The sequence below is a fragment of the Parasteatoda tepidariorum genome, chromosome 5 (assembly GCF_043381705.1).
Source record: "Parasteatoda tepidariorum isolate YZ-2023 chromosome 5, CAS_Ptep_4.0, whole genome shotgun sequence".
In the NCBI taxonomy this organism is placed as follows: Eukaryota; Metazoa; Arthropoda; class Arachnida; order Araneae; family Theridiidae; genus Parasteatoda; species Parasteatoda tepidariorum.
This window is the reverse complement of record NC_092208.1, coordinates 34,078,681-34,103,622: the sequence shown is the minus strand read 5'-3', so window position 1 is coordinate 34,103,622 and position 24,942 is coordinate 34,078,681. Positions and strand designations below refer to the sequence as shown.

The window sequence follows — 24,942 nt, the reverse complement described above, 5'->3', positions numbered from 1 at the left end:
AATGTTTAAAAAAAAATTAAAAAATACGGATTGGCTAAAAATTGCTCACAGCTGACTCCAGACTTGGCACTTAAGCATACATTCAGGCAAAAGAAAATGTTAATTCTTCCTCTTGCGAGTTGATTTAGTTATCTTGAATTTATTCAGCTGATTAAAATTTGTGTAGGGTTATTATAAACATGTTGGGTAACTGATGCATTCAACTTTCTAATTGGCTTGTCTTTTTATTACGTAATATTTATTTTTGTTTTCAATTGTGTAGAGAAATTAAGCTTATCTGTCAAAAGAACTGGCAGATAAAATATAGTTATCAGTTTACAATGTCTAATTATATCTGAAAAGTTTGCTATGGTATTTGTTAAGTTTATTTATTTTCTTTCATAAGAAATCGGAACTTCTTCTTCGGATATGATCGTGTTTGATCTAATCAAGTTAATTGTTTCTGTTTTCAAAATTTCGAGTACAATGCAAGCCCTTTAAATATAAATTTTAAAATCTTAGTTAAATATATTTAATATTTGAGTAATGGAATCATTTTGTTATGATAAGCCCCACAAGTACCTAAGGGTAAATAAAAAGATTTTATTGATGTTGTTAAATAGACAAAGGTTTTGGTGCATCATATCACGCTGGAAAAAACTTTTTTTATTCCTAATAGTAAAATTTTTATTTTCAAATGTATTTCTTTGTTCTGTATTAATGTCTGTTCTTTTTCTCTTTCTGAACTGTAGGCAAGTACAATTTTTGATGATGAATCAGTTGAATCTCATCCTATAGAAATGGCTCAAAGAGCTCCGTAAGTTTTCTTCTAAATAAATTATTTGGGTACTCAGTTATCCTGGAACTAGTGTATAAAATAAAGACTTCTGCCAACTTTTTAGATATGTCTTTTACTATTTTATTTTATTTATTTTTTTAACATTGAACAAAGTATGCATTTACAAAAAATTGAATTAAAAGAGAAAGAAAGGAATTTTAAAAAAATAGTTGAATTTTCTTTATGCCTTACAGGGGCCTGTCCAGGCCGAATTTACTACCGTTTAGCGGTACCTTCACAAATTTAACTTTAGGAAAAACGGTAGTTTCACAAAATCAACTTTAGGAAAAACTGTAGTTTCACAAAATTAACTTTAGGAAAAACGGTAGTTTCACAAAATTCTTTTTCCTGAAATTTTATTTTTGTATTTCTTAAGAAACAATAAATCCAAATTTTTGTGTTGATTTTTTAATAAAATATTTAATTTTTCACAAATTATATCTAAATTTTCACAAAATAGGTACCTATCAGAAAAACCATTCTTTTATGTGCCATTTCAATTATGTACCTTTATTAATATTAAGAAATGTCTTAATATTAATAATGGTATATAATTTAATATCCTGCCAACCAGTACTGTCTCTCCTTACGCCTGCAAAAGAGAAATAAAGCATTTCACATCTTAAAATCAGTTTTTTTAAATGGATGTTTATAGATTCTCAAGTATAATTTAAATACTTAATATCATACTATAATAAAAAAATTCCATCTTTAATTTGAATATTTTATTTTAATATTAAAATGTGCATTAGTTATTTCATATTAAGAAATAATTCTTTATATATATTAATACATGCACATTAGTTTAACTGTGCATGAAATTTTTTTACTTTTCATTCGCTTTTAGAGGTATTGGATAATTATTTACATAATATTAACTTTTATTTCTCTAATTACTTTCACTTCTATATTAAATAAATATCTACAATATTTACAGTGTCGCATTTTTCTTCTACTCTTAAATTATATAAATTTACATTTGGCTATACATGATAAACTCTTTTAATATATAGTTAGCATGAATTAGAGTGTCTTTAAAAATGGACTATAAATTGCTAAATTTTACGAAAAGTATTATTATTATTTTTGTACACACCTGTAATGAAATTATATAATTATTTCCATAATTGGTATCTTGATTTCAAATTATTCGAACATGCAAAAGTGCAGCAAGAAGGTATCTGTAAATTTCATAGTATTTGTTACTCGATTTAAATATTAAATCAAAAGTACATACATAAATAAACTGGATAACGTTAGTAGCGTGCTAGACGTATTCAAGCAAATCTGTAAAATATAGCCGTCTTATCCATATTACTGGCATCATCCAATCAAAGGTGACAGGGAGAAGAGTTTCGCTACTACAGCTAGTTATTTATGGCTTTAGTTTTAGCATGCATCAACTGTAGTATAACGTAGGACTCTAGTTTTGTTGGTATGGTTAGGTGTATAAAATATTATTTCCTCTCTAAAATAAGTCTTGTTATATTCCTTTCTCTTTTTCTTTGATTATACAAAAAAAAAGAAACATGAATTTTGTAATGCTGTTTAAATGTTTAGGTTTATGCATTAGTTATTTTTTATTTTTTTTTAAGTGGTATTCCTTATTTTACAAAGGATCATAAATGTTTGGTACACATAAAAGATGTTAAAACTAATTTTTAGAAAAACAATTACATTTAAAGAAATAAACTATGTATTGTAACAAGCAAANACCGTTCCTTTTTGAGTTATGTTTTTTTTTTTTTTTTTTTAAGTTGTATTCCTTATTGTACAAAGGACCATAAATGTTAGGTACACATAAAAGATGTTAAAACTAATTTTAAGAAAAACAATTACATTTAAAGAAATAAACTATGTATTGTAACAAGCAAATTTCTATTTGCCTTTTTTATCTAATAAAAATCAGATGTAGCATGTAATTTTTAAATCTCCTTCCCATGGAAATAGCAAAATTGAGTAATATATATATTTTTTACCTATTAAATCATGTCAAAACATCCGTTTGAAATATTCAGGGATGAGATTTTTCCGCTTTTTAGCGGATCTCTGCTTTTTTCACTTTTATCTCTTGAATTTCAGCTTTTTTATCAAAAATTCAGATTTTCTAAAAATTTCACTTTTTTTTATAAGTATTCCTCTTTTTCAGAAAATTCACAGATTTTCAAAGGGAAGCAGAAAATTCAAACTACATAGCTACCAATCCTTTCTCATTTTTATTTTAGCTATTTTCTCCCCTTTTACACGCAGCAGATAAGATTTTCCGAATTTTTTACCCGCCCTCCAGATAGATCCGATTTTCGTAGTTCAAACGACGCTGCTTCTGACAAGCCTTTTAGAGGTCCCAAGCCTGAAATCTGCTAATATCTGGATTCTTATTCACACGATTTTAATATCAAACATAGCTTTTCGTATTTGCATGTTGCGATTCTTATTCACGCGATTTGAATATTGTACGTTGTGATTCTTATTTACGAGATTTAAAAATCCTATATTGTGATTCGTATTTACTCCTTTTTAAAAACCAATGTAGCGATTCGTATTCACGCAAGTTTGAAATTCAATGTCTTGATTTGTTCATGCGGTTTATAATATCAAACGCTGATTTTTGTATTTATACATGATTTTAAAATAAGGCATAGGGATTCGCATTCAGGCATTCTAAAAATTATGCATCATAATTCTTATTAATGCAATCTAAAAATTACGCATCATGATTCGTATTTACGTGATCTGAAAATTGTGAATCGTGATTTGTATTTGCGCGTTTTAAAAATTCTATATCCCAGTTTGTATTTTCTCATTTTCAAAATCGTATATCTAGTTTCATATTCATGTGATTTCAAAATCCATAATTGTTATTCATATTCACGCAATTTTAAGATCAACTATCGCGATTCTTGTAAGAAGTAAATTTTTTTTAAAATTAGTTACTATAAAGGTGACTGTTTTTCTAACGACGATTATTAGTATATGTAAGTGTTACAACATCAGAGAAACTGGAAGGGAATATATTCAAAACTTACATTCTGTGCTTGCAAAGAAGAAAAAATAGGATTTGTCACAAGATGTTTGAAGATGGACTAACGACTAAATATAGCAAACATAAAAGATATAGCAAACAAAAGCAATCACTTAAAAAGGGATTTAATTTAATTTTTTTTTTTTTGGAAAAAGAGTTAATTAACTCATCATCAAAATTTTATTTATAATTGCTGTTATTTATGCTATAAAATGCAAAATTCTTATCAAATAAAAAACAATTATCTAAACAGTTGCTGATTGTCATGTAATTTTTCAAACTAAAATAGCAATTTTTGTATGTTAAGGAGTTACTATATATTTCTACTTCACTGTTATTGATATGTTTCAGAGGGCTCTAGTTAGATTAGACTATAATATGAACATAATGATTCGGTCCATTGTTAAAGTTTTTTTTCCCAATATAATTTAAAAAGTAATATTACTGATATATTTGCTATAAATCACATAACAGTATTTATTAAAAGAAATGAAATATTAATGTATATTCTCAGTAGTTTTAATTTGCTAAACCAGGTAGTTTTTCAAGTAATAATTGTCTCTTATGTGAACTGAGGAAAAATATAATTTCCAGCTTTATTTTTTCAATTGGTAATTTTTTTTTCACTAAATGTTAAGTATCAATGCAATCATTTATATAATAATAGATAAGTACACAATTGTATATCAACTCATTATTTATTACCTTAAACTGTCTGGAATTTATTATTAAAGGGTTGCGCTTGCGTAAAATTTACTATCATGGAAATTCAGCTTTTTTGCCTTTTTTTTGGCTAATCTCATCCCTGAATATTGTAATTTCCTTTGGTACCACACTTAATTAGCTTCTTAAAAATGTAATTCATATTAAAAATACCATACAAAATTTTAAATTTATTTAAAATTCATTAAAATAAGTAATTTAAAGATAGTTTTTTCTTTTCTGTGTAATTTTGAAGAAATGAACCTGAAAGGATTCTTGTAAAGTTTGTCTCAAATGAAATACACTTAGGCTTTCAAATTAGGATGCAAACTCATATTCACAACGTCTGAGGCATTTTAGCATTTTGTTAAAGCTTCATTTGCAATTTTAGTTTCTTGATATAAAAATTTTAAAATCAGGATACATTTTGACATAACAGTACAGTCATGCTTTTACTTCAAATCCACGAGTTTATGCTTCTTTCATCATTTTCTATAATCTGACATACTGTTAATGATTTATTTAATGCATAAGTTAAACTTCAAATTTTTAATAGAATCTAATAATCTTAAATGTAATCTCAACATTATTACAAAATATTACTATTGCAACTTATAAATATGAGTTCCTTCATAAAATATATTTAATTTTTAGGAGAGTTAGATCGACCTCTGTGACTTCCCGTTTCTATGATACAGAAATATTAGATCAAAATGTGCAAACCTTCATTGATACAGCTTCTAGTATGGAGCAAAAAAATATCATTACAAGCATCAAGCAGTCAAGGCATCTACCACTTTGGGCATGGCATGTCATTGCTAAGTGTCATGGTATCCCCCTGGAAAGAAAATCTAAGCCTATCTTAGGGACAATTTTACATGGTTTGACATTTGCTGGAGCTCTCACTTTCGCCATTTCATATACTTGGTATGTGGCTTATGACATAATTTCACCAAATACTCCACGAGACATACCTGGTGGATCAGTGAGTGTTCTGCTGGTTTACTTTTGGTGCGGATTTGGGTTTTATTGCAAGGATTTAAGCAGTCGCCTTTTTCTGCATTCAAGATTTATCAAAGATGTACGCCTGCATTCTCGAACTGTATTTAAAATGAATGGTGCTTTTGTGATTTTTATTATAGGCATATTTTTTACTGCTGCCAACATTGTTGAATGTTTAGGTTGGTTTGCCGGTGAAGACTGTCAAAAAATTTCTCTCGAACCTTTAGTGTGCCATATCATGAGTGCCTCCAGCATTGTGTTTTCAGTGTTTACATTAGTGTGGCATTGCTTAGTGTCCTTTATATTCATGTCCGTGTGCCGTACTCATACCATTGGTAAGTTTTTGTTTTTAATGTGATACATTTCTTTTATTTTGTGTTTTTTATGTATTTTAAATCTATTTTTTGAAGTTAAAATCATACTAAAATTAAGCTTGAAAAGACTCCTGCGCATTTCATATGGGTATTGAGATCCAATCAATCTGGTTGAAATTTTGACTTGTTCTAATTTTATTTTATATCCATCACTGAACAGTCGGCCCATTTTTTTGGGTTTACGGCTACTAAAGTTCAACTCTGTAATTTTGAACCCATCCAGAAGACAAGGGAACTCCTGGATCAAGTATAGGGAGAAAATTAGAAGACTTTTTGTTAGAACTAATCTACACTTGCATTACACAAAGAGGAAAACCACGTAAACCTCCCAATGTTAACTGGACAGCTAGGGACTCTATCCCATGATTCATCTACCACTGAGGATATTTTACGTCAGCACTGTGCAAACCGGATGCAGAATTCGTATCGACCAGCGAATGATGAGATTCGAATCCGATTCACTTTATTGGAAGGCAAACTCACTATTCTCTGAGCCATCAAATGTCTCCTGTTCAAATTGAATTGTGAAAAATGTGTGAATCTTTTACCAGTTTGCTACTAAAAATAAATTTGAAATTTTATTTCTTTGTTGCAGAATTGGTTCCTTTTTGCTTTCTCCATTATCTATATTTATGTACATGTGCTTAAGTTTTTTTTTCACTCCATTTGACCAATGCAATTTAAATGGTTCATGCCGCTAAAGTGAACTATTTCCCTGAACTATTGCTGGATAGAACAATCTTGGAAACTTGTTGAAATTTGTGTTTTACCGTTGTATATTGTTGTTGGCATTGGCATATTAATATGAAATGTATAGAATTTAATTTAACCTCACAATAACAGTAATGAAAATTTTATATTAAACAAAGTATTTATTATGATCGTTACATGGTTGTGAAATATTAAAAAAAAATTTCCGCAACTTGCAAAGATGAAAATTTTTTATGCATTCATTTTTTTTTATTTATTAATTTTTTACTTTATAGTCAAATGATTTAATTTTTCAATTCTAATAATTTTTAACTCCTCATTTGTAAAACAATAAAATTATAAATAATGAGTTTTCTAAATCATTTCAGAATTATCTAAATTTTTTTAAACTTGCTATTACTTTATGAAGTACACTTTTTATGCATCAAAATCTCTAANTTTTTTTTTTTTTTTTTTTTTTTTTTTTTTTTTTTTTTTTTTTTTTTTAAGCATTGCTTTAAAATAGGTTTATTACATGATAGGTAGAAATAAATAAGATTTTTGATTGGGTTAAAATTTATAGCTAAACATAAAGATTATTGTCATTGTTCTAAGATTCATATATTAACTAATAGCTTGATTATAACTATCAATTAATATTATGGTGTGAATATTATTATGTAAGAACAAATTATATATATTTATCATGAAAACAATTTGTATGATTTACATAAGATGGTCTTTTTAGATTGACTTGCAATTATTCTGCAGGATTTATTTTGCACTCTTCATTTTGCAGGATTAAGAAGGTTTATTAAAGAAATTGAATATGATGCTTCAGTAATTGAACACCATTTGTCGTTTTCTCACAGATTCCCGTCAATGAATCAAGAAGATATTTGGCAAGGTAAAAACAATATGTGTTTTTTAAACAAAGCATAACTCTTGCCAATATTTATTATTTACTCTAGCCATTCAGAAAAGTTTTGAAGCATGAAGCTTATAAATTTAAAATGCAGAGAAAATGAAATATTTATTTATTTATTATTTTCTGCATTTTTGAACCAAAAAAACTTGAACATTTTCTTCTAGCTAAGGATTATTTAATGTTTAATGAGAAGTAATTTTTAATAAATTAAATAAGTATAGTTTTTATATGTATAATAACAGAAACAAAAAGGTTAAAAGAAAAGAGAGATTAACGAGGAAAATTATGAAAAATAATAGGTTTTATTTACTGTGTAGGAAGCAGCAAGTACATAAAACTTATAAAATAAGCTAAAAATATGGGAAATACAGTGAAAAATATGTAAAAAATTTTTAAACGAGAAAATTTTTTTTATTAAAAGTTAAAAATATTAAACTTTTAAAAATTTTAACAAATTTAAAATTTCAGAAAATTTTAAAATTAAAAAAATAATACTCAGGAAAAAATATATGATCTTGTCTTCAGCTCGCACGATTATATCCGAAAATATAGTGCTTTCTAATATTGTATTAATACAACCGAAACAAAATATAACAATACAATAGTGTGAGGAGTGCCAACAAATTGTGACAAAAATGGAACTTATTAGGCAAAAAATGTAAATAAAACAATGTAAAATGGAACAATGAAGCAAAATAATATAAAACAAAGAAATACAGAATAAAATTCATTTTATAATATATAAAGCGAGTAGTGAATTCAAATGTACTTGCGCTTAAGGCATTTTTCAAAAATGATTTAAAATATTTTCATGACAAGTTTTCTCTATATTTTTAATTTGTGTATATATATGTGTGTGTGTACATATATTAGTATAAAATGTAAGGAAAAGAAAAATGTGCTGTGTGTTTGATCTTTGCACTTTAACTAGGAATTATTTATTTTTATTTTTTTGTGTCGTAGAATCATTATGGATTGCAGAGGATGAGAACGATGAAGAATATGTAGCTTATATACCCACGTCAAAAAGAACAGCAGGTCTTACAGCAGACCAAAACTTAGTACCTAGAACAGCCACTTCAAATAATCAACATCTAAATCAGTCTGAAGAAATTAATGTGATATTCTCTCCAATAACTCAGGGAATTCAAAATGAAGTTTACTTAAATGCTCAGCATAATGATATTAATTTACAAGAAGTATGTATAGTTTAAAGTGTTTTTATGTCTAATTTTTTCTCTTTTTGTCATAACCATACATAGTTTCAAATGGCAAATATTGTTTTTCTGTTTTATATATGTATGTGAGCAGTCGGGAAGCTTGATGCAATAACATAGTAAAAGCAGGTTCTCAAATTATTCGAGAGTGAAAACTTAAAATCTATATAAATTTGCATCGATTTTCTCCATCACTATTTAGAAAAGAACTGACTTATATTCATTCCCAGATTTTGTATTAATCAATGCAGCTATATTGCAACAGTCGGAAATGCAATATAATTTGAAGAAAAAAAAGTTGCCTTGTTACTGCATTTGTTACTAGTTTTTTAATACCACCATTTGTCCTAAATTTTAATACCTCCATTTGTCCAATGTGCAAATTAATTATTAAAAGAAAAGCATTTTAAGTGTGTATTTATGCCCTAAATTTCACAATACTAATTGTGAACCCATACAAATTGGTTTTATTCACATTTATAAAAGCCTTAAGCTGTCTAACAAATAATAATTTTTAGTGGGCTCTGCCCACTGTTCGTTGATGCTTCACAATGAAAGTGATGCAAGATAGTGATGCAATCTTTCATGGTTTGCTTTGCATTCTTGTAGTTACTAAACACCAATAAAAAACCCTATTTAAGTTAAGGTTTTTGTACAAATCATTATTTAAGATTTTTGTACTTTAAAAGGGTATATTCAAGATTTTAACAAATCTAATAATAGTGACCAAATATCAGGTAAATTATCAATCTTATTTTAGCTTTAATTTGTATGCATGTTTTTTAAAATCTCAACTAAAACATTAATTCATATCTAAATATTCCTGATATACGATTAAATGATTAACTAGACTAATGACGATAATGATGTGTAAGAAAGTAACATAATTATAAATATTTTTTAGACCGTGAAATACTGTAATCAACCAACTAGGCATTATTAATCTATTTCCTATGAGTTTTTTTTAAATTTTTTTATCTTTTATATTAATATCTTACTAAGAAAGTATATATTTTGTTTTTTAATGCACATTTTTTGTATACGAAAAAAAGATAACATTGTCATTTTAATTTTAGGATCAGGATTATGCTTCTAATTCTAAAAGAGTGGATAAGAGAAGTGATTCATCAATGCAAGTTGCAGCTGTTCCACATGCCATGACAAGTGATTTACTTATGCATCATTTTTGGAAATTAAATGTAATTTTTCATTTAGATTATTAATTAGTCTTGTCACTTGGTGCCTCTGTTTCTATTTATTATTACTCATGTGCTCTCAAAATTGCTTTCTTGTTCAATTTATTTCAAATCGCTTCATAGTCTGAGCTTGCGATTTTGGCCTTGGTTTTGTTTAATGCCTCAGCTTTTATGCTTTATACGGTTGAACTCTGATTTAACATTACCCGTGAAAAATAATTTCTCGTTTTACTGTCTTTTCAACTTGTCCCTCTTTCATTTTCTATATCATTAATGTACAGAAATACCCCAGTATTTGTAACATCTTCTAATACTATTTCCCTGAAATACCGATGTTCCGAATCTGCCCAGGAAAAAGTTTTTGAAGACAGTATTGGTAATGTCTTTAGGAAAGATAATTTTATATCAGTACTGACACGGGAGAATACTGACAGCATTTCAGAGCTATGCCTGATACCAACTATATGAAATATTCATAATCTAATAAATATCTGTTGACTTGTGAATCAGACCCAGCTTTAATAGTTGAAATCATCAAATATAGTAGTGAGGAAGATGACTGTAAATCATCAGATCCATCTTCATTTAATGAATGCCTTGAAATTCTTGGAAAGTACTTTATGTACTTTTAAGATAAAAAAAAAAAGGTTAACAGGATTTCTTTCATTAAAATAATGTGCGTTTTTCTACGTAACTAAATAAATTACATTCAAGTTTTAGATTGTGTTTAGCTTTTTCACAAAATATAATTACGTTTGCACGAATTTAGATCTGAGTTTTCATGGGAATTTTCTTGTCCTCGATATAGTGACATCCTGTAATTTACGTAGGTTTTGCCCAGTTAGTCAAGTATCTCTAAATCAACGTTCTACTGTCGCAGTATTATTATTTGATTTCTATTAGAGGCTGTGTTCCTTTGCTTACTAACCCTCCCTAATTTATAAAGAAAAACATGTTTTTTACTTAAGGACAATGAACATTTCATTACGCTTCAAAAGAAATTTATAAGAAGGAAAAAAGTATGAAAAATATGTTTAATCCTCTTTTTGCTTACTGTTTTGTAAATGTGTTGTTTTATAAATAATTATTTTTTTTACTGATATGTGATTTTTTTTCTAACCTGCTATTTATTTAAGTACAGCTAAGGTTTAAAGTGAAATGAGAAATTAAAAATGTTTTGAATATGTATGATTGTATCTAATTTTTAAGTTAACTTATCATTTTGTAAAGTCAATCAAAAATTACTTTAAAACTAAATAAGATACGAGACATCAAAATAAAGAAAATGTAGTATGTTCTGCATGTTTCAAAATTAATGGCAATTTTTTATGTGTTTGATAGATTTATAGAATGTGATTACAATAGTTAATCATTTGTATGAAGTGTTAGAACATTTTTAACAATCAAAATTAAAATTGGTTCTAATCGTGTAGATATTTAGTTTTGTAAAATAAATTTTGTAAATATAAGCATAAGTTTTGTCACAGCATACACTTTTTCTTTTAAAATTTCATAACTAAATAGCTGTTTCTGGAATAAAAGGAATAGTTTTAGTATTGCTGTAATTCAGAAATGTGCTAAATTTTTTATCTTCTTTATGTTATGACTTTTGATTTTGAAAATATATCACCATTTCTGAAGGCTTTGGTAATGCTCATTTGAAAAATGTTGATAGTATTAGCATTTAAAAAAAAAATAATTTAAATTTGAGTTTATTGGAAAAAAATTTCGAGTATTCTGTCAATGAATTTCAATATAAGAGCTTTAAAAAATAATAAAATAAAATAAAATTTTAAAAAGTGCATTTTTTATATATACTAAAAAATAAAATAATTTTATTAACAAATATATTAGATTTAAAATGGGAAATGTAGGATGACTTACTTTTAAAAGTGAGGTAGTTTGTGAAACAAAAAGATTTTATTGCAAAACTGATGTAACCTACATTTTTTATCTAAAGTTTGAAAATAATATTCTTCCCTTCTTGAAAAATGTATAGTTTTGAATATCTTTACTTAATTTTGTTTTTCTTCTTGTTTAATTTTTATCTGTAAATTTCTATTAAGTTGGTAAGTGGTTGATAATTCTATTGGCAATCAATTACTTTGTACTTTTTAGGAAATGATTGCAACTTGTATAGTCATCATACATACAGCTCCAGCTAAAATTTAAGCATTCTAGTTACTCAGGAATTGGTCAAAATTTTTATTGGTCATAAATATCTTTTGTTAAAAGTAATAATAAATGTTGCTTGTACCAATGGGGAAATATTTTAAACGTGCATTGTCATCAAATCCAGAACTTCAGTAAATATTTTAGTTGAAAAGTTATCTAAATTTGAATTCCATCCTAACAGACTCAAACCTTGGTTAATAATAATCTAATAAGATGTGCAAGAAGCTTCAAAGTCTTGAAAAAAATCTGTCCTTTGCTTGAGAGATTCATAATATGTTTCTAATTTTAATTTCTTTGTATTTTCAAAATATCACTTAACATGTTTTTACTATGTGTTCTGTACATTACATATTTTTATATTATCCTAACTCAAAAATTCAACATATTTTCTTCTATTTACTGATGCAGATGGACATTTTGTTTCAAGATTAGATATGTTAACATTTTGAATGGTAGTGTCTGTTTTTTGATCTATACATTATATCTTTAGTTACTTAATAATTAAATATCATAAAAATCTTGAATTTTTTTCTTCTTTTTAGTGTAGATTGAGGTTTTCATCATATGCCCTTCAACGTTGGTATGCTAGTTTTGGTGCTCTTGTTCTCTTACGGTGTTCCACGTATCTTGTACATTGGCTAAGACATGCAGCTACAATATTTGATATGCTTCAGTTTATCCTTCCTCTTATTATATTAGTCGTATTATCGACTGCTATAGCAGAAGTTAATTTTGAAGGACAAAGAGTTTTGAGGGTTTGTAAAACTTTCTTCATTTTTTACTTTCCATAATTATGTTTAGTTCTAGTAAAAGAACCATTGTAAATGTGATAACTGTGGTTTCGTTTCTGTAGATTTGTTTAAAAAAAAACTAAAATAAACTTAACCCTATATTTAAAAATCGAAAATCATTACATGTATAATGAATCTTAGGTCTGGTTACTCACTCATTACTGGTTTGAATAATACTGACTCCATTTAAGAGGGAGGTTATCCCCCAAAAGAAACAAGGTTTTAGCATGCTCTCTTATTTGAAATAAATTGTAAATTCTGATATTACAGCGCTTATTTGAGTCTCATTTTTTTTACCAGTTATTAAAATGTTAGAAATAGCTGGCTAACTATTTATTCATGGTAAATTATTGTGCTAATTTTTTGAAAATTTCCTGAACATCTGAAAAATGTATTTATTTCTTTATTTTTATTAAAAAAGCATAATTATTCCATAAAAAAGGGACATTTTTATATAATTTTTGGACAATGAAAATATTATTGTAAGAAAAACAATTTACAAAACAAAATTTCATCATTAGTAATTTATTTATGTGATACGTTATTAATTTTAAGCTTAAAATATTCAATGAAAATATTTGAAAAATTAAATTTTTAAACTTTAAATAATATGCATTTAAAATGTGGAGTAGTTATGACTCTAAAAGCGGAATTATATTCAATATTCTGTAGCAAAACTTTTGATGATTAATAACATTCTGCAGATAACATCATTAATTATCTACTCTCACTTAGGAAAACTATCTTATTTTTTTAAAACTGCAAATAATTTTATTTTGCAAACTGAAATTTCAAGAAAGTAATCTTAATTAATTAAATAATATACTTTACTTTAAAATATACTTTATATACTTTAAATATACTAATTTAATTTACTTACAAATATACTTTATATGTTGAAACTTAAATAAAAATTACAAACAACATATAAACTTTTCGTCGTAATTCAGGCTTAAGTTGTTCTGTTAGAACGTTGAAGTAAATAATTATGCTCCTAACATGAAATTCTTCTGCAGGGATCTCAATTCTGTGATGCATGCAGTTTTGAGCACTTACTGCTTTAGTGATTATAATTAGCTGATGTTTAGCAGAGACACCATGCTAGATGTGTTGAGTTTTGTCAATTGTTTTATGTCAGTTATTATTGATAGTGTTTTTCATAAATTCTAGGAAAAATAATTTATGGAAAACTTTAAAAGAAGCAGCTTTGCTTCAGGTTAAAAACATTTTAGTATCATCAGGCATGAGATTTTACCTCAGATTGCAAATTTTCCTCTTTTTTAACTTTTTTTTTTTAAATATTTGCCTGTTTTTTGTTATGTTTCCAATGATTCTAATGAAACCCAATCAATTTGCATTTTCTTTATATTTAGAGTGTGTATCCAAAAGAAGAAAGAATCAGGCTTTTACAATACATGGCTTTAAATCCTCTTCAAATGTCTGTAAGTTTTTTCATTTTGTGTTTTTCATTTCCCTTCTCCTTATGTTAGGATTTAATTATAATATCACTATCAGAATCATATGATACATAGCTATATAATGTACATGATGATTTGAATACTTTGCAGCTATATTTTTTGTTGTTGCTAGAGTGCCTAGTTCGGAGAATTTTTGGGTGCTGAATTGTTACTAAGTTCCAGGATTCACTGAAGTAACAGGTTTTCTTGACAAATTTTTTGAATAATTAATTGGAAATTCTGCAATGATATGGTCTCGATTTTTTTCTTACAAAGAACATATCTGAAGTGTGATTGTTTTAGTATAATTTTAAGGCCATCGTATGAAAAATTTGAATTTTCCGAACTGAAACTCATATTATTTCGAATTTTCAGCGTTACCTTATATATTGGTATATAAGTTGATTTTTCATGCCCCCAAAATTGAATGAAAACAGGGGTCGACTTATACACCGGTCATAAATCTGGACTTTCATTGATTGTGAAATATTGATGTATTATAAGCAATGAGATAGATAACTCTGTATCAATTTACCCCTTTCAAAAATCAATTTTAATATATTATTTGCAATTAATTTTGCATTTTTTCTCATTGTATTTTCTTTTCATATTAAGTTTTTTTTATATACAATACTTAAAATTACATTCAGGAAAAAATTAAGAATAAAGAAAGTTAATATAATTTATTCATGAGCATTTCAAAAATATAACACAATGAAAACTTTTAAAACATACCATAAAGCTACAAATTTAAAGATCATCTGTATCGAATTTATTAACGGATATGGATTTATCATTCAGATTTCACCCTATAATGGATTATACAGTAGGGAACCGATTATCCGGAACGATTGGGACCATCGCTATTCCGGATAACTGATTTTTTTGGTTTTCTGAATCGCTACAAAAAGTCGTTTTTTTATTGTCAAACTCAAATATAAAAAAAATATTTGGAAATAATCTTAAAAAGAAGAAAAAACGATGAAGTAATACACTAATGATTATTTCCAAAATGATGGTAAGGTAAACATCTTTCAAAAAAGAAAGAAAAATCCTGAAATCTTATGAGGAAAAAAACATTTTTTTTAAAAAAATGGCGGAAAATTGATCGAATTTCGTTCCGGTTTTTTGGTTTTCTGATTTCCGGAGAACGGGCTCTGTACTGTACTACATCCTCATCTGTTGTACCCACTCAAAATATCATTTTTGCTTCATCCAAAGAATTTGAAATTCCACACTTAAAAAAAATATTTTATGTAGACACTTGAATCCACATTTTGCCATGCTTCTAGTGTCATTTGTCACATGCTGTCCGTAGGAATAATAATCTATATTTTCTTCTAGTTTAATTTTATATATAGATTTATACCAGTTAGTAAATTACAGTTTTCATAATAGAATTTTTTAAAATATTTCATACATTTTTTTTATAATACAAGAGTATTAAAATTAAACTATAGCTTTAATTAAAGTGTTTTGAAGTATAGATGATCAATTTGTGACTAAATTTATAAAAGAATGCATAAATTTTGCATTCCAAATCTACTGATGTTAAATTAATTATTTTTTCTTTCAGATTTACGGATTTGGGATGACTCACGGGACTATCGTCACTGTTGTATTTGCCATGCTAGTGGGTTTTGTTACAAAAATTATCATTACAGAAATGACTAAGTGATGCTCGTTTTGTATACAAATGGATGACTGCATTTTAAATGTTTGTAATTTGTCATTCCATGGCTATGTGATAAAAACATTTCTTGCAATTAATAATTTTGTTGAGCACCAAGGAATAATAGATTGAACTAGAAAATGTATTTATTTAATTTTATCTCTTTATTTAAGTGTTGTTTATTATTCATATGTTTTTTCTATCAAAGATTTGATAAGTGAGTGAAAACTGTATGCTTTTGTTTGTTGTTGTAATGCATACACAAAAAGTGACAGAAATAATAAGTTGTAATGCTGTGAATGGAATATCATTATAAGAGCTCAATATAATTGAATCTCAATTTCAAAACTTTATGGAACCATTTTAAACTAATGATAGTTTTAAATAGTTTAAAATAATGTTAGTTTTAAACTAATGATACTTTTTACCATTTATTTTTGTCATGATAACTGAATTTTAGAAATTAAAATTCTTTTTAACACCAACGAAACATATATATTATGTATCTATATGTATATAATCAGTGTAAAGTATTCATTTAACTTCCATTGTGCAAAGTTTTACTGTATTTAGAAGCTCAAAGATAAGATTATGTCAAAAAAATGCTTTACTTAACTACTACTATTTTTTATTATTATTATTCTGAATAATTATGAAAATGAGAACTTAGACGCGTAGAACATCAATGCAAATTGCATTTATTGAGCATTAGATTTAGAAGTTCATGTGAATGCCAGGGTTGCAAAAAAGCTGGCTTATTTTTATTAAAAAGTCATACTTTTATTTAAAATAGCTCACCTTTATTGGCTTTTTAATATTTTATTTTTCAAAATTAACGTATATGTATTTAAATTTAAATACAAACAGCATACATGTATTAACAAAATTAGCATATGTGTATTAATATTTCACACTATTACAGTTAAAAGTCCCTTATCCGGACTTCTGTTTACCAGAAACAACTATTTTCTGGGCAATTTTTAACAATTAAAGTAAACAAATATATTTTCTTTTAAAGGAAAATCTTTTTTACTCTTGTTTAAAAAAAGTGCTAGTAAAAAATATTTTTTCTTATTTCTTGCTGCTTTATCGACAGCTAAACATTTATTCTACTTCAATAAGCACACTAAAAGAGTTGTTAAAAGGATACTGAACAGTATTAACATAAAACATCAATTCTCTTTCTTGTTTTGTATTATTTTTTTGTTAAATCAGAATAATTAACTTTTGGAATTTGAGGTTCCTTTTATAATGTTATTCTTATCTGATTATCTATGCTAAAAATTCTTGTCATTAAATGGAGGGAGGGAATCTGTGTTTATTTATGAAAGAGAAAGTTTAAATCATCGTTTACTCACTTTAATTTATTTATTCCTTTTTGTTTATGCATATTTTATTGCACTTAACAATCTTTATTTATTTGACATTTGTCCTATAATAAAATGTTTTATGAAATTGACATTAATTATCGTCTATTTGCTATTTTTATTGAATAACGCTTGTGTTGATATTTGTTTACCTTTAAGATCTAATGTCTGAGTCGCATCGATTTCGAATATGGGATTTTCCACTGTATTAATAATAGTTTTCTTTTTTAAGGTTGGGCAATTTAAGGTTAGCACTACACTTATTGAATCTGTTAAAGCATAGAAATATTAATTATATACATTATATTTTTGTTAATAAATTTTTAAACTTTCTGGTAGTTGTACAACTTTATGCATTAAATGGATTGTGCACTAAATCTTTTTTTAAAATTGTTGCCCAGTTTTTATCTCTTTTTATAATATTTCAAAGACATAATCAGATTTTATTTTTGAGAAGCTAAGAATTCTAAACTATATTATAGCTGGAACACATTTAAAGTTAATTTTATTAATGTTTTTAACAAACCTTCACCTTGAAATATTTCCTCATAAAAGCTTGAACATTAACAGATCAGAAATTTGAACAGATTGAAAAGCATAAGCAGAGCGAAATATCTTAGCATGTTTCTATTATGTTCATTTATTTGCATTTTAAAAATAGGGGCAGTCCTTTTTTTAAACTATGTACTGTATGCCATTTCACTGCAGTTTACAAGTTGCAGAGCCATCAACTACTTCTTCCATACTTGTTATGCTATTGTAGCATTACAACATTGACATTTTTTATTCTTTATAAAAAAAAATTTAAACAAAATTTTGTCTGTGATATTTGTCTAAACATGTTTGTTGAGATCTAATCATTTTCTAAAATAAATAAATTCTGTGTTCATTTGTTATATGTTTTTAGAGCTGGTCCTCTGAGTGCAAGTCCTGGCTATTTCCAAACTTTTAACTGCAAGATTTCTTGCATCGAAAGCCGGTTACCCCTGTTATTCAATGGGAGAGAAGAAAAAAATCTCAAAACTTTAAAAAATTTAATGCAGTCTGAAATATTTGTATATTTTTCCTTTTAAAAAAATATTTTAGAATTTCATAGAATCTACAAAATTAGTGATATTTTCATGTTGCAATAAAATTTTAGATGATTTTTTTAGGCCATGGAAATTAAAGCACCTCAATTTTGCGACCATGATTAGGGTAATGTGGTCAGCATTTTGAACAGCATTTTATTCCTAGACAAGTTTGTATACATTGAAGCTGGGTGAGCTTCAAACTGTCCTGAAGATTAAACCCTAGTCTTTTGCAAAGCTTAGTCAGCTATGGTGATCCTTAGAAATCTTCTTTCTTACATAGCAAAAAACCAGTTTGCTATGTTGTGATCTGTTTAACATTTTTATAAAAGAAAAAGCCATGGATCTTACTACTTTTTTTTTCCATTTGTTATTTAAAAAAGGTTTTTATTGTTTAACAAAATCTACCCAGGCAGCATTAATTAATTTTATAAACTGTTAATTATTTTTTAAAAAAAATGTGTAAAGATGGTTAGATTGATGTACATATAAACAAAGTATTATTTAATAATTAGTTTGTGAAGTTTTAAGATGTTTACTAAGCATATATTGGCTGTTAAAATGCAATAAACAAATTTATGAAAAAAATGATCGAAATAAATTTTAAAATGAATAAAATATTTTTTTAAAAATATACTATGAATTCCATTTTTTACTTAATACATTTACAGTATTTCTGAGTAACTCTTTGCGCGTTTTTACCAAAGTGTACATTCTGTTACAATATTTTACAATTTTGACTGTAAAAAAATTGTTATGAATTTTAATAAATATTTTTAGCTACATGTTTGCTAATATTTTTTTTTTTTGTTTAAATTTCTTTTAATGTTGTCATGCTTTGTTCAAGGTGTACTGTTATTGCTGCACTTAATGCATATTTTCAGAAACCTTCTCAAAAATGAAGTAGAATAAACTAGAGGTGGCAAATTAATAATTGACCAAGGAAAAAAGTAGTTTATGAAACTTGGAGAAATGTTGAAGATGAAAGCAAGATTTAACACACATCAAAATCTGTTTTACTGCCAGAAGAAATTGATGATACTGTATAGCCATTTTAAAAGAAAGCCATCAAAATTCGATCTGCAATCAAGTAGGTTTTGATGCTTTTAACTACACTTATTAACATTGGATCAACATTATTTTCTCTCTTAAATTCTCTCCTTAACCTGTATTATTTTTCCAATTGTATTTTTACAAGGATTCTATTAAATCTACATTAAAAGCGGTAATTATGGAACATCTTGTACTTATTAGAAACTGAATTATAAACACTTTTATATTAGGGATTACGTGATAATGTTTAAAACTTTCGCATCTCCACTAATTTTAAAATTCCCCCCATTAAGACCTTTTTCTTTTCGAAAAAAGAATTTTGTTTTGGTTGGGCAAAACGTTAACATATTTCTTAACCGAATTGCCTGTAACCGAAATCGACAATAGTATTGGCGATCTAATTGGGCTACAGGTGGATTAGAGCAGAACTCTCTATCTGTGGCAAAACTTCACATGCTTTCTTCATTAGCACGTGGAGAGTCATAGGTAAAGGAAGTACGTGAATTTCTCTCTTGATTTTTAAATCGATTGAAAAATCTTAAATTGGGAAACTATTTGGAACTGAAACCCAAACCAAAGATAGTTCTAAAGAAAACGTCGTGAAAATTTAAAAAAATATTTTTGACAATTAGATACGAAAAATATTAAGAAAGAGAAAAATAGTGTAGTACACAACTGAGAAGAGGAGGAGAAGGAAAGGGGAAGGGTCAAGAGTTGCAATCGCGAATACGCTAAATGTACAGAGAATTTTTTCGCCTTATATCATATTTGCAACATCATCGATTTCTGCTACATCTGTGCTAACTACATAGAGTGACAAGGACAAAATAGAAAATTTAAAAACTTTTTATTAATATTTTTTAAGAAATATATATGTTTTTAGAAATTTGGGCACCTCTCCTTTGACTTGATATTAATATCAAAGTTCTATATTCAACTAAAGGATCATAAAAAAGTCTTCACAGTATCCGCCAAATGACCTATTAATAATAATTAGAAAACAAAAATCAGCAATGCCTAAAACAAAAATGGAAAATAGGATACATTAAATGTAGAATATACAGAATTTTATTACCCGCCTAATATCATATTTGCATCATCATCGATTTTAGCAATTCCTGTGTTAACTACATAGAGTGAAAGGGACAAAATAAAAATTTATAAGTATTTTTTAGGCTGCGTATATATTTTGAAAAATTTTGACATCCATCAATTGAATTCATATTGACATCAAAGTTTTCTTTTGATCCAAAAAAATATGAAAAAAATCATTAAAGTGTCCGCAAAAGGACTCCGACCTAATTTCAATTTACGACTAGCAATGTTCAACTTCGTAGCCTTGTAGTTTTGAACCCAATCCAGAAGACAAGGGAACTTCTGGATCGAGTATTAGGAGAAATTTGCCTCCGTGGAGAACTTATTGATGAAACTGACCAACATTTACATTGCATTGACAGGTAAATCATGAAAATCTCCCACGGTTAGTCTTACGGTAAGTATTAATAGTTCACCTTTATGAAATCTATTTCCGTAACAGCAGACAGTCCTAAATTCTGCAGCGACTGGAGTTATTTGGTTAGGCAGACAGCAATTTATTTTTATGTTTCTTTTTTTCTGTCCCCAAGATTTTGTTATACCCATTTTTAAACCAATGTATGTATGTACCTCAATGAAACTAAAACAAAAAATTGTATTTTGTAATAATTTTGCTTAATAAATTATTACATTTAAAAAAAAATCGTCTTTTATGAAGCACGTACTTTTTGTTGAGAGTCTTCCTTCATAATATGATTATTTTTTTAAATTTAGAAATCGTTTAAAACGTTTTCAAACTTAATTTTTTTAGCTGATTTATTTAAATCGTGGTCTATTAAGATTCTTTCTTTAGATTTTGCATTACCAATTATGATTAGTTGCTTCATATTCTAGTTGCAGTATCATGGTGAAGACTCTAGCGGCACGGAATTTTGGGAAACATAGAAAAATAATTCAAAAAAATTTCGTCATTTAGAAATTAGAGCTCGAAGACGCAAATAACTCTTTTTTTGTGTACTATCATTGTCATGTTATGTGTATTTTCCCCGCCCTCCGTGCACATAAATATTTTTACTTAATAAATGAAAATTTATTATTTGAAACTATCCCGCATCTGGTACTGATTATTTTTATTATTACCCGGAAAATTTTTTCGAATTTCGTTATTTTTCTCGATTAGAATAGATTTCATTAAAATTTTTCCTCAGCTTAAATATGAACAAATAATGCTCAGAATTCAACTAATATTATTTCCCTTATTTATAACATGTTGAAATTTTCTCATTTTAAGCTTAATTTATGAACAATCTTTTAATAGACTACTTTCAAGCATTTGTAGTGTTCACAAGTAGAAGTAATAATAGTTCTCAAATCATATTTAATTTATTAACGATTAACCTGTCGGTCTCGTAAAATTTCTATAATCAAATGTCTAGACATTATCTAGCAGACATTGGCCACGCCTGTTCACTGAATTATTTCCCCGCATTTATTAATCGTTTTAAGAAAATAGATAACAAAACAAGGAATCATTATAATTTGAGAAAATAGCAAACTATATAAAATGATTTATGTAGCCATTAATAATTAAATCCACCAACAGTCAGTGACATTCAGAGGGCGGAGGGGTGGGAAAAGGCCCGGGCCCAAGCATCCAGTTCACTATTAAGTACACTAAAACTTATATCTGTTATTAGATTACAAGTATTATTTTATTGGGATATTAAATTTTTTATTGGGTAGATACTTGGCCTAATCGAAACATTTTATGAAGATTATGAAATATTTTATGTTAGTATTAATAATAGATTTTTTAAATATTTTTTATCCTTTCAGGCACTAAAATATTAATATTTGAAACCTTTGTTATAGGAGGGTTAATTCATTGAAGATGAATAAAATAGATCGCAAATATCACGATATTTTTTGTCCTCATAGTAAAACCACGTAATTGTAGAAGATAAGCGGGAAAGAGTATTTTCGACTTTCCATTTCTCCTTGTTATTTCAATGGAAGAAAATTGATGCCATAATTTCAAAGCCAAAAACCTCAAGAAATGGTGGTTTGTTACTTTTGTAATCATTCAAGAATTTTTGGGACTATTTGACTGAGCCGTATGTCATTACGCTAATTATAAGCAGTCATTTTAGCTGAATGACATACATCTATAAAACTACCAAATCTAAGCAAAAATAAAATCAAAAAGTACACCGTATTTTAACTCCAAAATAAACCACCTGTTACGACCCCTCACAAAAAAAAACAATACAATTTTAAGACAAGAAAAATATGATTGATGAATTTATAGAGTCATCTGGAAAGAAATACACTAAGGTTATAAGTTCATGCAGAAAACTCTTATTTTGAACACGAGGTTACAAACGTACACATCTAATTCTCGATAAGGAAAAGAAATCGATATTTCACCTTCTTTTAAACCATGGATTAAGTTAAGGATAATCCAGATTAAAAATAATTGGTTCTGTTACTTTTTTTACAGTCATTAAGAATACAATTTGTTTCATATTTATTTAGCTGTAACATGGTAATTTGATTAATATACTTGAGACTTTAGCTATAGGGTGATTCATTGTTAAAGGAAAAATGCTTGTTTTAAAAGGGCAAAATCGTTCAAGTCCTGTTCTTGGAGTAATTTTTTTGGAATTATCTATTTGACGCAGAGTTTTAATTAAACATATTTTTCATACTTTTTTTTCTTTATTTTGTATTAGTTTTGGTAATAATAAGTGTATAATATTATATTGATAGTTTATGGTTACGAAATATAGCATGAAACACCAGTGTCTGTTTTTGCTTTAACGGTAAAATCTTCCATTCGCGGTACAATGATTTTTAAAATTGGCACTCATCTCATTTGCAATTATTTAGATGTAAGGAGACAGTTATTCATCATTGAAATTTCTTTAATTTACTAAATCAATTATTGATACATTTTTGAATGTGAATGCAAAGAAATCGCATTGCTTTTTTTGGATAGTATATTTTAATAAAAATATAATTTTGATAATTTAAAAGACTTTTTTTTAGTAACTATTAGATTGTTTTTAATAATTAAGAAAATACTAAAATATATTTTTAGTTGTAATTAGAGCGTCAAAAAAATATAAAAGGGACACTGTTGTTCCATCTGCGTCAAAGGGATTAAAAAAAAGCCTAGTTTCTGTCGCCATATGCACTGTTCAGTTCAGATGTTCTAAGCAGGGATAAAATAACATTGCGTAGATTGGAAAAAAATAAGCGACTAATAAAATAAGTAATAAATGGTTGATAGAAAATAAATAACATGGAAAAAATAAATACAAAAAAATATATACGAAAAAAACATATACGAAAAAAATATATTGTAACAGATAAAAATATATTGTTAAAGTAACACAAGTGTTCCATCTGTGTTAAAAAGGGTTTAAAAAAGAAAAAGAAAAAAAAAAACCTAATTTCCGTTGCTATATTGGAAAGTACAAATGTATTAAATAACAATGTTCCCATGTTCTAATGAGGGATAAAATAACATTGTTTATGGAACAACAAACGATATTTCATATATCAGTCATTATAATAGAATGATCGGATTATTGGGGGGACGTATTAAAGAGCGTAGACCTTTATAGATTTATTTAGTACTTTTTGTCATTTTTTAGACACCATAATATTATAATTTACGTACAATTACGCACAATACGTTCAAATATGTAAGTCAATAACGTACAATTTTAATTAAAATTTAAAATTATACGTTGGCGGGTTTGAAAATGTACGATTACTATTATTGGAAACGAAAATATATTCATTAATAAATAGTTCAACAGATTTACAGTATGCTCCGATTATTTTTAGAATTATTTTAATATTTATAGTTTACAGTTGTTACAAAAACAAAAGATTATGGCTGATTAATTTCCCTAGAGGATAAATAAGCCTCGATTGAGTGGGACGTGATGAACGAAAAATAAACTATTCCCGAATTCAATGAATCGTTCCTTGCTCCTACATTCACGTTTTTCCTTCCCTGCAGCAGAAAAGCTTTGAATGAAATTCAGCTACATTCAAACTTTAACCCACCCACGCATTAGTGAAAAAACTGCTATAATAAGAAAAAGGGGGGGTGAGAGAGAATGAAGCTATCGCGTACGATGCAAGTCCAGACAAAACAGCAACTGGGGATTAGAGTGCTTTTGAAAATAATGGATAATAGAGGACGGCTCGATAGCTATGTAAAAAATGTGGGAGCTGCTGTGAGAAAAATCCCTACGCTTAGGGAAAAATGCGCAATGTCCCTTTTGTTGAATGAGAGAGGAAATGGCGATGTTTGATGTTGCGAATTCAAACTTGGCGGATGAATGGTTCAGTTAGTTG

At 27.2% G+C, this 24,942-nt stretch overlaps 1 protein-coding gene across 5 annotated transcripts; it reads left to right on the top strand.

Annotated features, from left to right (window-relative positions):
- The first annotated feature begins 12 nt into the window (after positions 1-12).
- LOC107436150 (uncharacterized) lies at positions 13-19,265 on the top strand. 5 transcript variants are annotated; one of them, XM_043040325.2, is made up of 9 exons: positions 13-98; positions 732-796; positions 5,196-5,878; positions 7,407-7,514; positions 8,499-8,734; positions 9,829-9,951; positions 12,666-12,878; positions 14,288-14,356; positions 15,948-19,265. In XM_043040325.2, the coding sequence occupies exons 2-9, from the start codon at positions 780-782 to the stop codon at positions 16,047-16,049; spliced, it is 1,551 nt and encodes a 516-aa protein (XP_042896259.1). In that variant the 5' UTR covers positions 13-98; positions 732-779; the 3' UTR covers positions 16,050-19,265. The 5 variants fall into 5 exon arrangements, with proteins under 5 accessions (XP_042896259.1, XP_042896257.1, XP_042896258.1 ...); XM_043040323.2 differs by having other exon boundaries at positions 54-186; XM_043040324.2 differs by lacking the exon at positions 13-98 and adding an exon at positions 147-231.
- Positions 19,266-24,942: the final 5,677 nt, after the last annotated feature.

Excerpts from the sequence above, each read along its gene's own strand:
- LOC107436150 (XM_043040321.2), top strand. The coding sequence starts at position 526 with ATGGAATCATTTTGTTATGATAAGCCCCACAAGTACCTAAGG. Across the intron at positions 8,735-9,828 it reads ATGATATTAATTTACAAGAA|GATCAGGATTATGCTTCTAA; the intron begins GTATGTATAGTT and ends TTTTAATTTTAG. Across the intron at positions 14,357-15,947 it reads TAAATCCTCTTCAAATGTCT|ATTTACGGATTTGGGATGAC; the intron begins GTAAGTTTTTTC and ends TTTTTCTTTCAG.